The 14605-nt window shown below is 37.6% G+C and overlaps 1 protein-coding gene across 2 annotated transcripts in view; it reads right to left on the bottom strand.

The window, feature by feature from the left end:
* The window catches only part of Arhgef26 (Rho guanine nucleotide exchange factor (GEF) 26), a gene marked incomplete at its 5' end in the record, with an annotated part of 132537 nt that overhangs the window by 92379 nt on the left and 25553 nt on the right, over positions 1-14605 (bottom strand). For both annotated transcript variants that reach the window (XM_005393056.2, XM_005393057.2), the window contains 2 exon segments: positions 2807-2967; positions 5629-5685. In XM_005393056.2, the coding sequence (XP_005393113.1) occupies positions 2807-2967; positions 5629-5685 (218 nt within the window).

Below are 14605 nucleotides of genomic sequence, written 5' to 3'. Positions count from 1 at the left end.
TATATGGTGATTTTAGGTATGTTCATCATATCTACTTGCTCTGTGATTTTGTCAGCCTTTCACAGAAAACGCGTCTATCAGCCTCCATCCTTCTGAGCAGGAGAAACACTAACACCTTTCTCCACTTCTTGTTAAGTAGATCATTTCCTGTGATTAGCTACGCTGAACTTTCACATCAGCACGCTGATCTTATCACAGCAAATATCCTCTGTTTGCAGCAAGTACAATAAAATGTCTTTCTTTCCTCACTTATTTCTTGTAACATTAGCATTCATCTCAAATTTTAATTCATTTCAACATCATAGAGAAATAATAACACCATTAATTCAACATTTACTGACTACATACGGGTGATATGTTCCACATGGTTCTTATTTACATGGAAAAGCTCATGAAAATGTTAACTAAGACTATACTCAGATAATCCTTGGGCCTATTAGACTGACCCACATCTAAAGCTTTGCTGAAAGGCTGTGAGGAAGAACCAGGTGCTCATCTGCTCTTGGTGGTATGGAAAAAGGGTACAAATTCCATGAAGGGAGTTTAGCAATATTTTATAGCACTGCATACACATTTACTCTTTGATCTAGCAAGTTTACTTCTAAAAAGCTATCCCAAAGATACAATAGCTAAAACACAGCAGAACATAAGCACAAAGCAGGATTCACTACAACAGTGGACTTAAATAATCTTAATGCCCATGAGAAGGAGGCTCGGTAGATCAGATCAGCGAGGACAAAGCCACTCAACGGGGCATCGCACAGCTGGAAACACATTCGTCTTTCTCTCCTTCCCTGCCTCCCTCCTTTCACCTTCCTTCCCCTTCCCTCCCTTCTGTTCTTCCTTTCTTTCTTCTTTCTGGTGCTGGGAACTGAAATCCAGAGCTTTCACAGTGAGTTACATCCCCAGCCCTTTTTCATTTTCATTTTTGAGACACGGTGCTAAACTGCCCAGGCTGGGCCCAAACTTGCAATCCTCCTGCCTTAGCCTCCCAAACTCCCAAACTGCTGGAATTATGGGCATGTGACACTACACTTGACCAGAATTAAAACAAATATATATATATATAAAATATATATTTATTATATACATATTTATAATATATATATATAGTCCCCCAAAATAAACAATAACCTAATTTTTAGATTAACTATACAAGGAAGAAACAGGGTAGATAGAACAGGGATAGAAGTTAGACTTCTTTTTTTTTTTTCAAAAAAATGCTTAAACTATATGGAGCTATACTTGATACATAAAAATTGAACCTATGTAATGCATATATTTTGGTGAATCTGGAATACCTACAGATTTCTTTGAATGTACAATGTTTTATAGATTTGAATTTAGATTTTTTTTTTTTTCTGGCTACATACCGAAACTCCTACAACCACTTAGCAATGAGCACCTTTAGCCCTCACTCAGAGGTCTTAACATGCCACTTCACATCAAAGACACCAGGGCTCAGGAAATGGCTGATTCCAGGCCTGGAACACGAATTGAAAAGCATGATTCTTTAATATCTTGAAATATCATGCAGCAAGAAAATGACCAAAGATTACTAAGATTAAACATGGGAATATTTGGCATTAATAAATAAAATAACTTGAGCTTTACACTGGGAAGACTCTATATTTCCCTTTATGGAAATATTTTGGCTAATAAATGAAGAAAAAGTGATCAATGAGTAACCGCATTTTACAACTCTTAATGAGTTAATGGCTCTGCTATTGATCTGGTACACTTTATGTACCTCCAGGGAAGTGCTACAGAATAAATGACTTGGTCTCGTCAATAAATAATTTGCAATGACAAGTGTAAAAATGAATGAGGAACTTTTAATGTACAAACATGTAATAATCGCGAAGACTGAGATAAGAAAAAGTAAGGAAAAGAACAATAATATGCCAGCACTTAAACACAAGAAAAATAGTTTTTCTTTATAATCATAGACCGTTTCTTAAAAAATACACAAGAAAGAAAGAGTTTGTTTTAGTTGCCTTTTGGGTGGCCAGAGAACAATACAGGAAAGGCATTTTTAATATAGTACCTTTGTTATCTCTGGAATCCTAAAACACGTTAACCTATATATACTTGCACAAAATCAAGGAATAAAATCAGGGCCTGCATGGCAAGTGCAAGGTCTTAAATTTGATTCCCAGAACCAAAGAAAAAAAAAAAAAAAGGAATAAAATCATAAATGAAACGATGGATCTGATTACTGTTATCTCACTGACATATTTATGAATAAAATATTGTAACAATATACTTGGAAATATTTAAGCAAAAAGCAAGGATAACAGAAAATGTTGACAACTATTAAGTATAAATTTGGGGTGCAAAAAGTTTATTATGGAAGTTTATCTACTTTTTCTGACAAAAAGTAACAGAAAAATATTAACTATAATGAAAATGAAACATTATTACATTCTATCCAGATATTCCTTAAGGAAGAACTAAGTCTGAGACTTGCTCTTTCTGCACTAACACAGACAAAGTCACAGACTATTCTCAAACAAGACTTGCAGATGTAATCCAAAGGAAAGGAGTGAATGGATACACGGGAAAGGAAGGAATGAAGACACCCTACACAGTCATCGGCCGGGGCACATAGGCACGTACTCAACACCTTTATCTCCACTAACAACTCAAACAACAATTTTAGAAATTACTTCAAGGAATGAATACAATAGCTAACTAAGTGGATGTAAGATTGTATAACCCCACACGCCTTCCTTCTGAGATACCGTACATGTTTGTTACTAAGCATTACCTTGGCACGAGCAAAGGCAAACTGATGTGCACTTACTTTTTGCTGGCCTCACAGACGTCTGTAATATTAGAGAAAAGATGGTGTCTCTCAGTTTTAGTCATTGTATCACTCAGTTCTTTAGAATTTTTAAACATTCGAATCAAGATCTCCAAGCTGAGTAAATATGAATGTTCAGACGATATGACTTCAAAGATTGCCTGGTAAGAAGAAGAAATAGATAAATTATTCCTTCTTTTAATTGAAGATCTAATAGAGCTCTCACTGTTCTGCTATAAGCAAGATGTATCTCGAGAAGTACAAAAAAGGCTAAGAATTAAGAAACGTGCAACATTAAACTACTGCTCTCTTATAAGGCACATATATCTAACGCTCAAGAAAGTGCTACTTTCTGTACTGTAAATACTGAAAAGGAAAGAATCTGGATGACATTGCATCCTGAGGTCATGCCTTTGCCACAGGGTAGAATCTATGGAAGGAAAGTGGGGCATGTCATAAAATCCCAGCGTGATGTTAATTAACCTTCAGGTCATCTCCTCCAACCCTGCTTTCAATGCATGCTGCTTCCAGGGACAGTAAGAATTTATGGTCATCACTTGGAATCCAGGGAAAATTTCTCACAAATACCTTACTTTGCTCCCCTTTTGTGTGTGCTCTTTTTCTCTCTCTGTCTTTCAATCCAACTAATATGCAGTCAGTAACAAATATTCTGGCGTGAATTCTACCCACAAAAGGCTCTTAGGAGCCACAGGAATTCTTTTATGTAAACTCATGCAATTGAAAATAATTCTGTCCATTCAACAAGCCACCCCTCTGCTCTTGCTAGTGTCTCAAGAAGGAGCAAAGGACCCTCCACACAGACTCTTGGTGTCAGGCACTCCACGGTTTTCCTGATAAGTGTGAATGATGACAATACCAACGCCCTGCAAGGATTTCATCCAGCTCCCTAGCAAATCAAATGCAGATCTAAAAATGGTGACAGAAGGAGAATTCCTCCTCAGGGAGGGGTGCTGAACGTCTGTCCTAGTGAGGTCCCTGGTCGCCATGCATTCATCACTCTGACTACAGGGTCATGTGCACTGAAAGCCCCTCCCAAAAAGCACACAGGGGAGTGGGTGCCTGGGAAGAGGACAGACACAGGAGGTGGAGGCCCACTTGCTAAAAAGGGGGCCATGTTTTGTCAATCAGGTTAGCAGCAATAATCTCAGAGCTCCGCTTTAGCATCCGTAAGGTGTTACAGACCTAGGTCTGTCTTATATGTGCTGGTTTAGCTTCAGCTAAATGACATAACTTCCAGAAGAATAAAGAGAAACACCATGAAGAGCCTCATTTAATGTGTATCTTGCATAAGTCTATTCAATCAATAGAATTATCTGCCCAAAATGTAAGTCAAACTAAGCAAAATTCTTTACCTTGGCCAAAAATAATGGGTTTCACATCAGTGACAGATATACTGCCTTGGCATGACTTCAAATGTTTTCAACAGCAAAGACCGTTTCAAGCCAAATCCAAGATACAAAGATTTAGACAAAATATAATGAACTATATAGAACAGATCACACATGAAAGTAAGTTGTAACTTAAATTTAATGCAGTAATTGTTAAAACATCTTACAATAAAGCCATGAACTACCTAAAAGCGTATCAGGTTAGACATGCTAAAAACAGCTATATAGGAACAGAAAGGAACTATGAAGTTAAACTTGACGTTGTCATTAACTTGTTATACCACAAATCTGCATAAATAGTATCAGAATATAACAGAAATAGACAAGGTTCAAATATAAAAAGATTTATAAAAACAGGTATGTCCTAATGGATTTAGGACCTTGGAGAAGTTCTTGAGTATACCCAAAAGATGAGAGAAAAACAGTTTATGCCACAATGTTAACACTAAAGAAAGAAGTTCTACCTACTGTCCATCATCAGGAAAATAGACATAAAATTTAAAAGATGAGATTCACAGAACAGAACAGTATATAGTGGTTGAAATGATTTATCTAGATTAACATAAGTAAATCTCAAAAACCCAATGCTCAGTATAAAGAGTAAGAAATATGTAGTCATATTGCTTACATACATTTAATACGTGCATATGTTCATGTGTGCACATATAATACACGTAAAATTTGCTCTTTGGTACACTTTTAGATTACAGAAAATTTGCAGAGTTCAGAGTTCCACTTATCCATTACACAGTTGCTCCCAGCCAGAGCATGTCACATAACTGAGGTACATTTATCTAAAGACTGTGTATACACTTTATTCAGATGTTACCAGCTATTCCAGCAACATCATTTTTCATTCCAGAATCTAATTTGTTTCATTTTTCAGAACACTTCTTCCAGTTTAAACACTTCAACTACACGCTTCATTGTTTAAATGTAAACGCTGAGGGCTGGGGAAATAGCTCAGCAGCACAGCACCTGCCTGGCAGGTGTGGTCATGAGTTCGATTCCCAGTACCAAAAAAAAGAACTTAAATGTAAATGCTGCGATATATAAATATTTGCTGAGAGCCAGGCATGGTGATGCATGCCTGTAATCCCAGCACTCAGGAGGCTGAGGCAGGAGGATCGTTACAAGTTTGAGACCAGCCTGGGCTACAAAATGAGTTCAAAGCCAGCCTGAACTGCAGAGCGAGACCCTGTCTCAAAAAGACAAAAAAAAAAAATTTGCTTTTCTGAGCGCTATTGTGTGTGTACCTTTATTTAGCAATGGCCACTTGCTAATTTTGTAAAAGGAAAACAAATACAATCCCAAAGGACAACACTGAGCAAGTGCACCTAGAGCGCGAAAGCCCAAAAGCACAGCCGCCCTCACGCCACATTCACACTCTAACCCAGTTTGTGAGAAGCATACCTCTTGTCTCTTCCTTTCCTCCTGGCTCACTGTCTGAGACAACCCATTTCTTTTCACCTAGAAAAAAACAGAGTTGCACCCATTTATTTGACAGTTTATTATGTGAGGCATAACTCTGCTCTTCAAAAATGAAGATGTTATCCAAAATGCTGAATTCAGTACATCTTAACATTCGATTATCAAAGCCTCCAAATAGTATTTAATCACAGCCATGAATTAACACAGTTAAACATTAAAGAAATGAAAAGTGCATACAACATGATCCTACCAGGTTGAGAGTTTTTGCTCTGGTGTTAATTCTAGCTATTTGGAGAATACATATCAAGTTAATCTGTCAAGTCATAAATGAAGAAACCCAGTATTAAAGAAAAATGAGCTGGTGACTCTAAGTTCACAGGCCAGGATCACACATAGAAGTCATCTTAACATTATTTTCTACAAAGGCACCAATGGAATGAAATACCACGGCTCTTTAGAAAAATCCAATGGAACAAAGAAAAAACTCTTCCCTCATCTCCTGGCCAAACAGCAGCAATCTATTCGCTTACTTAACTCCACAAATAAGGATGTTAATTTAACGTTCTTTTGGTTTGCTTGTTTATTTGTTTGTTTTTCAGACAGGGTCTCACGATGCAATTCAGGCTGACCTTGAACTCACTATGTAGCCCAGGCTCGAACTCATGGCAATCCTCTCGCCTCAGCCTCTCAAGTCCTGGGATTATAACTGGGCACCAGCATGCCCAGACTAGTGTTCTTTTGAGAAGCAACAGTACCTACAAGACTTGTCAACACCAGCAGTGTTCTTGGAATAATGTAGTAGTGTTATTTGCTGAAGGTCTGAAATACCTATCTCACTTGTCAGACACTTTTCTATGACTGCTCCACTTCCCATACCAATCCAGTTTCTAAAGTGAAGAGCAGAGTCTGACCCATGAACTCCAAGAAGGCAGGGGCTGGTGCCCCTTCCACTACACCTGGCACCGAGGCTGACATACGACACTCATGTTTTTCAAAGATTAAATTAACAAAAGCTGATATACAAAATACCAACCAATAAACCCCGCACTTCATAGAAAGAGCAGCAAGAAAGGAGAGTGCCCTCCTCTCATGTTGAAAATCAGCAGCAATAAAATATAGCAAGTAGCAATAAATAAACTTCTTGCTATCCTTCTTCCTAAAAAAATTTCACACATTTCCCTAGACCCATTTTTAAGCTGACAAGTAAAATTTTATCATAAATTACAAATATATATTTTTTCTGATAATTTTAAATGTAGGCACATAAAATGTTACTATACTCTTCCAAATGTGTCCCGTGTAATATAGAAATTGTTATGATTTGATATCCACCATCATCCATTAAAAGTAAATAAGTTTTCCTCTGTAGTTGGAGATTTTATATTCTTCTCTCTCACTGATATTACATCCCTGTGTCAATCTTTTTCTCCACATTTCCTAATATACGAAAATCCCGTGAATTTTGGTCTCTTACCATTTTACCATGCTTCTAAAATTTCCTGTGACCACTGATCTCTGAGTATAAAAGAGATTCTCTTGGATTGTACAGTCACCACAAATATTAAAAACATGACCAAAACTACACACTTACAATGTTAATTCATTCAGTATTAAAAGCAAAATCTGGTTAAGAATGCCCTCAGCTACAGTAGTTAAACAGCTCAGGGGCAAAGCTGTGGATAGTGAAATTATTAACGGGTTGGGGTCTCAGAAGAGTTAAAGAATTGAGCAGGGATATGGACTCTCCAAACCAGAAAATGGTAGAATGGTAAGCAACAACAACTTAGCCTCTATGAGATTTGGAATTCAAAGCATCGAAAAATAACAACTTGGGGAAGAAAAAACGATAGAAATATACTCCCAGGAACCAGGAAGAACTGAATAGAAAACTTAAAACCTACAGAGAAATGGAGATGACAAAACACAACACAGAGGAGGAAAGGGACAATCTGTACTTTCTCCTAGCTCCTGGCTCATTGCTCATGGCAAAGGGAGACCAAATCTACACAGACAAAGTGAAAGCAGAGGACTTCGGAGGGCTTCAGGAAACATGATGGCAGAATGAACCAGTAGGTTCTGTGATCTGCACGGACAGTGTGGGATTCTGCTCCCACATGAGTCCTTTGACAGGCAACAGCCAGCGAGTGATTCCAGTCCACGCACCCACCATATCCCTGAAAAGAGTGCTCCGTAGGATGCCATTCAGAGGGAAGGGTTGATCATTTGAAACTGGGACTCAGAGAAACTGCAGAGTGGCTTCACTTCAGGGCTCCCAGTGTTACATTCACACAGTGACGGGGTGAGAGACACTCACAACAGACAGCCACAGCCAGGCAGGGTACTGCAAAGAGAGCCCCTGAGCAGTTTCGGCTAAAGGACACAGGCCCCATCCTCATAGCCAGAAGCTGGGCTCAGCCTGTGTTGCTCTGGATTTGAAAGTCATAGCATTGGTGCACTTGCCCTAATGCTACTGCCTGCTGGTGCCTGCATCCAGCAAGGATGTGGGGTCTGACTGTCTTGTTTATGTACCAGCATTAGTAGAGACATGTCTTGACTTGGACTGTCACAAAACTGTAGATCCCAGAAGAAAATCACATATTCAACATCACAGGGAAATTTCTTCCCTCCCCATTCTTCTTTGTGTGTGTGTGTGTGTGTCTGCATTACTTTGGATGGGCTGTTTTGCTTTATTTCTTTTTTCTTCTTTCTTTCACTAGTTCAGTAAAGTTTTGAAATTTTCCTTTGTCCTTTTCCCTTGCTTCTTATCTCTTTCTCTTATTTCTTTTTTATTTTTTTCTCTTCTCCATTTTAATTCTGCTCTTTAATTTTTTCTCTTTATTTTTACTTCCCATATAACATCTTTTTTTCTCCCACTTTTTCTTTTATCTTCTATTTCTTGTCAGTTTTGCTCTTACCTTTACATAATTCTATAAACGTCTTTCTACTTATCAATAGGCCCCTTTGAACCACTTCTCTCACCTCCTTCTCCTATCACATAATTTAAGGTTTCAAATTTTGTCTCTTGCATTCCCTCTCCCAACCCCCATATCTTTAATAATATAACAATGAAGCTTTTTTAAACTTCAGGTAGTAAGTTAACACTATAAAATTACTGTTGAATTATTTTCTACCATTAGTGAAGATACAACTGCGGTATTCAGTACATTATTAGCTGTAAGTCAATACCTCCATTGTCTTAATGTTTATACCACAATTGTGGATTTCTTCTTTAGGGTTAAGGCTGGTACATAATTGGTTCTTATGGTATGTTAATATCTGATTTGTCTTGAATGATACTACTGCAACTGATTTCCTTGATATTAACAGTATATTAATTATAACAATATATTAATTATGTTTGTATAATTATTGCTATTAAAGGGACTTTATCTGTAATCCAACACTTAGATTATCTTCATGACATTAACAGTACCAGAGTACATACCCAGAAAACTCAATGTTGGGCCTATTACACTGTATCCTCCCCTCCCAAACTGACCAAGGTGTTGAGGTCTTAGGGCTGAGGCCAAGTATTAAAGTCAGCCACACTCATAGTATATCACCAAAAAGCAACCAACTAAAGAGATCTCTATACTATCAACAAAGTCATTACACTGTAAGCGTCCACAAACCTCAGCAGAAAATAAAACAATAGAAACATGAGAAACCCAGGCAAAATCTGGGTGTGGTGGCACATGACTATAATTCCAGCACTCAGGAGGCTGAGGCAGGAGGATCCCCCAAAGTTGGAGAGTTCAAGGCCAGCCTGTACTACAGAGTGAGACCCTGTTTCATAAAAACAAAACAAAACACCATGGCAACAAAATGCCTCCCCAAACTCCCAAGCCTCTTATAGCTAATCCAGGGCTGGCTAAGAGGGAGAATAGATAATATTTATCACACACTCAAATTACTTGACGGGATAACAGAGTTAGAAAATAGATCAAAGAGATATTCAGTAGGATCACAGAAGATATAACTAAACAGATAATGAATGAAGCAATTAAAAAGATCCAAGAGCTTTTAGAAGACATTACTAAAAAGCTAGATGAGCTAAACAAAATGATAAAAACATGAACGATCAGTTCAGCAAATACAGTCCATGAAAATGTTTCAATCAGAAATCCAGGAGATTCCAAATTATACTGAAAGTATGGGCAGCAGAAGTGACCAATGCGAGGACAGAATTTCAGAACTAGAAGACAGTGACGCCATTAAAGGCCAACTTCTCAAGACACCTTAAAAGCTATAAGTGAACATGAAAATGGATCCAGTGGCTGCTGCTTCATGCAAAGAACATGAATCTATGAGTAACTGGAAGAAAGAAAAAATTAGAAGACAAATGTCTTTAGAAAATCTGCTGACAGAAATAATGGCAAAAAACTTTGCAAACATAGGGAAAGAAATGAACACCTGACAGATAAATAAGGCATACCGATCCCCAAATGGTCAGGACCAAGAGACCCTCTCTACATCACATTATACTCAAAGTACCAGAAAGTTATCATTGGAGCAAAATCTTAAAAGCTGTTAAAAGAAAGGTAACAAATTATATATAAAGGTAAATTCATTAGAATTAGAGCAGACTTTACAACACAAACCTTAAAGACTGGGAGAGCTTGGAGCAAAGTATTTCAGGCTCTAAAAGATAACAGTTTTTAATCCCAGCTTATATATCCTGCAAAATTTTCCTTCAAAATTAATGAAGAAATAGGGTATTTCCATGACAAGGAGCAACTCAAGAAATTCATGACCACAAAAGCAGCACTACATAAATTTCTCAGGGATTTCCTAGAAAAAAAACAATGAAGCCAACAATTCCATTAAGTCAAAAAGAATAAACACATCTGTCAGGATGACCAGCTAAGCAGAATAAAATACAAAAAAATCTACAACAGAAAAACAATGCAATGACAGGAATAATTCCCAATCCAGTAATAATTCCCAATTAGAATAGTCTCCATTCACCAATCAAAATACAGACTGGCAGAATGAATCAAGAAACAAAACCCAATCATATATAGTACTATATACAAGGAACATATTTAATTCAAGTAGAAATTCACAGATCAAAAATCAAAGGATGGAAAACAATATTCCATGCAGTGGCAGTCTAGAAAAAAGCAATAATAGCTATCTTAATAGCAGACAAAGTGGATTTCAAGCCAGTACTGATCAGAAGAGACAAAGAAGGTCACCACATATTGGTTACGGGAACCAATCAACAGAAAGAGATAACAATCATAAACATACACACACCAAACACAAGCATACCCAACTTCTTAAAAAAAATTAATGGACAGGAAAATCAAATAAACACTAATACAATTGTAATGGGGAACCTACAATTGATCACAAATGGAGAGATCAACTAGACCAAAAATTCGACGAGTAAATATCAAAGTTGAACCAAATCTGCAAACAAATGGACTTAGCAGATATCTACAGAATATTCTATTCAATAACAGAATACATATTCTCAGCAGCATATTGGACTTTCTCCAGAACAGACAATGTACTAGCCCACAAAGCATGCTTAAGTAACTGTAAAACAGTCTAAACTGTCCCATGCATATTATCATATTATAGTGCAATGAAACTCGAAATCAATGGCCACAGAAATTATGCAAATACATGGAAATTAAACAGCACCATCTTCCTACAAATGATTGAAGTTTATCTTTCTTTATAGCAGTGTAATACTCCACTGTGTGTAAATATCACACTTTCTTTATCCATTCATCTGCTGATGGACATTTAGGCTGGTGCCAAGATTTAGCTATTATAAATTCCACTGCTATAAATCAGACACATAACCTTAAATATCATGTGATTTCTCTTACATGAGAAACTCAAAACAAAAATAAAAGACAGATGATAGGAAGTAGGGAGATCAATTTTTCTTAAAGGGGAAGGAGCATGGAAAGAAGGACGAGAGGGGAGATACAGGAAATAAGAAAAGGAACTGGGATGTGTTGTTGTACATGTACCAACACCACACAAGGAACATAAACATTATGTTCTAAAAACATGTACCAAAAAATAAAATGAAGGATCAAGAGATAGGTAGACAAGGGAAGGAGAGATAGTATAGGGGATTTAAAAAAGGAATCTAGAAGTATTGTGTACAGTACCAACTTCCAGAAAGGAATGTAAATGTGTACTAGACACATGGATTAATAATATAAATTTTTAAAAAAACAATACTGTCTTGAATAATCAGTGGGTCATGGATGAAATTAAGGAAGGAACCAGTTCCTATAATCAAACAATAATGCTAGTATGACATACAGTAATCTATGGCACATAATGACAGCAATTCTAAGAGGGAAGGTTATAGCAGTGAATTCCAACATCAGAAAAACAGGTGAGCTCAAATAAATAACCGAATAACGCACCTCAAGGTCTGAGAAAAACAAAAACAGTCCAAATCCAGAGCTAGTATGCGGAATGAAATTATAAAGATCAGAACAGAACCTAGTGAAATTGAGATTAAAAACACACAAAGTATCAATGAATTGAAGAGTTGGTTCTTAGGAAGAATAAACAAAATAGATAAATCATTAGCCAATCCTACTGAAATAAGGACAGAAAAGCCTCAAATCCATCCAGTTAAAAAGGAAAATCACAATCGATTGTGCAAAAATCCAGCAGTATCTATGGTAACTCCATTGAGAACCTGTACCCTAATAAAATGGAAAATTCAGAAGAAATGTGTCATAGTTTGGGGTTTTTGCAAGAGGAATATTACAAGACACATATTTTATAAGATTATTTATAATAGTCACCCAAAGAATCACATACAAGAGAGTGCAGGAAATCTGTCCACATACTAAAGACCAAAGAGTCCAGCTGAGGGCCTGGATCCCATGATAATGTCCTGCATGAGTCCAGCTGAAGACCTAGAGCCCACAACAATGCTTCATGCAGGCTTGTTTCACACATCTTCTCTGGGAAGCAAAACGGTCAGTGGTGGAAGCTAGAAAATCTATGCCAGTGGGTTGAAGGATCTGTGCTAGCAGGCTGAGGGATCAGCACTGGAGCCAGGAAGCGACGCTCAAAGTAAGAACCGGAGCTCCCCCAAAAAGTACCACAGCCACCCTCAGCAACAGTGAGGCCCCGAGCTCCTCCGATGATGAGGAAAGCCGAGTTCTTATCAGGAAAGCTAAGGAGACAAGCTTCTCCAGGAGACTGGTAGTGCACCATCTTCCACTCCGGAGCCAGGAAGTGATGCTCAAAGTGAGGACCAGAGCTCCCCCAAAATGAGCCAAAGCCATTCTCAGTGCCAACAAGGTCCCGAGCTCCTTGGAAGATAAAAACAGCCAAGTTCCTCAGGAAAGCCAAAATGACAAGCTCCTCCAAGAGAACCAACAGCTCCTTACGGCTTCTCAACAGTGTGCAACAGGCTCTACCAACTCCCACCAGCCTCTTCCCTTGTTCTCCAATTCTGCCTCTTATGCTGCTGGCAACAATCCTCAGGTGGGCCTTCCACACCTAGAGCCATGCTGATTCAGTTCAGCTGGTGTTTTAAGTTGACCACCAGTTGTCAATCCACTACAAAATGGATAAATTCCCAGATACATATAAACTATCAAAGCTAAACCAAGAATATAAAAAAACCCTGGATAATCTAGTATCAGTCAATGAAACTGAAGAATAGGAAAAAAAAAAACCTACCAACTAAAAAAAGCCCAGAGCCAGGGATATAGCTCAGTTGCACTGCATCTGCCTGGAAAGTGCAAGATCTTCAGTTCGATTCCTAGTACCACAGAAAAAAAAAAAAGAAAGAAAGAAAAAGAAAAGCCCAGGTCCCAATGATTTCATAGCCAAATTCTACAAGAATTTTAGAGAAGCTCTAACATCAATACTCCTCGAACTCTATGAAATGAAGGAAAGCAATACTCTCAAAGTTATTCCTGGAAGCAAGCATTACCCTGATTCCAAAACCAGAAAAGGAGCCAACCAAAAAAGAGAACTAAGGCCAATCTTTTTAATGAACGCAGATGCAAAAATCCACAGAAAGATACTGGCAAAGAGAATGCAAATACTTATCCAAAAGATCATATATTCTGACCAAGTACGATTCATTTTAAGAATGCAGAGATGATTCAACATATGCAAGTCAATAAATATAATACATCCCATAAACAGAATCAAGAACAAAAATCACATGATCCTCTCAATAGACACAGAAAAAGCATTTGACAAAATCCAACATCTATTCATGATAAAACCTTGATGAAAATAGGTATAGAAGGTCTTTATCGCAAGCTGATGAAAGCCATCTATGAAAAATCAATGGCCAACGTTATATTAAATGGAGAAAAGTTAAAAGCTCTCCCTCTAAAATCAGGAACAAGACAGGATGTCTGCTATCACCACCCCTGTTCAATACAATTCTTTTTGGTTTTTTTGTTTGTTTGTTTTTCTTCTGGTACCAGGAATTGAACTCACGACCTTGCGTTTCCCAGGCAGGCACTGTGCCGCTGAGCTAAATCCCCACCCCTCAATACAATTCTTGTAACATTAGCCAGAGCAATTAGATAAGAGAAAGAAATAAAAGGAAGAAGTTAAATTATCATTATTTGCAGATGACATGATCCTCTATATAGAAGACCCCAAAATTCCAAAACTCCTAGAATTAATAACCAAACTCAGTACTGTAGACAAAGTCAACACTCAAAAATTAATAGGATTTCTAAGCACTAACAGTAAACTCACTGAGAGAGAAATTAGGTTTATTATTGTGAAATAATACCTTTCACAATAGCATCTAGAAAAATGAAATACTTAGGAATTAACCTAACCAAAGAAGTGAAAGACCTCTACAATAAAAATTACACTACTTTGTAAACAGAAATCAAACATGAGGGGCTGGGGATTTAGCTCAGTGGCAAAAGCGCCTGCCTGGCAAGCGCAAGGTCATGAGTTCGGTTCCCGGTACCGGAGAAAAACCAAA

The sequence above is a fragment of the Chinchilla lanigera genome, unplaced genomic scaffold (genome assembly GCF_000276665.1).
Source record: "Chinchilla lanigera isolate Chin_1 unplaced genomic scaffold, ChiLan1.0 scaffold00047, whole genome shotgun sequence".
In the NCBI taxonomy this organism is placed as follows: Eukaryota; Metazoa; Chordata; class Mammalia; order Rodentia; family Chinchillidae; genus Chinchilla; species Chinchilla lanigera.
This window is presented reverse-complemented; position numbering and strand designations above follow the sequence as displayed.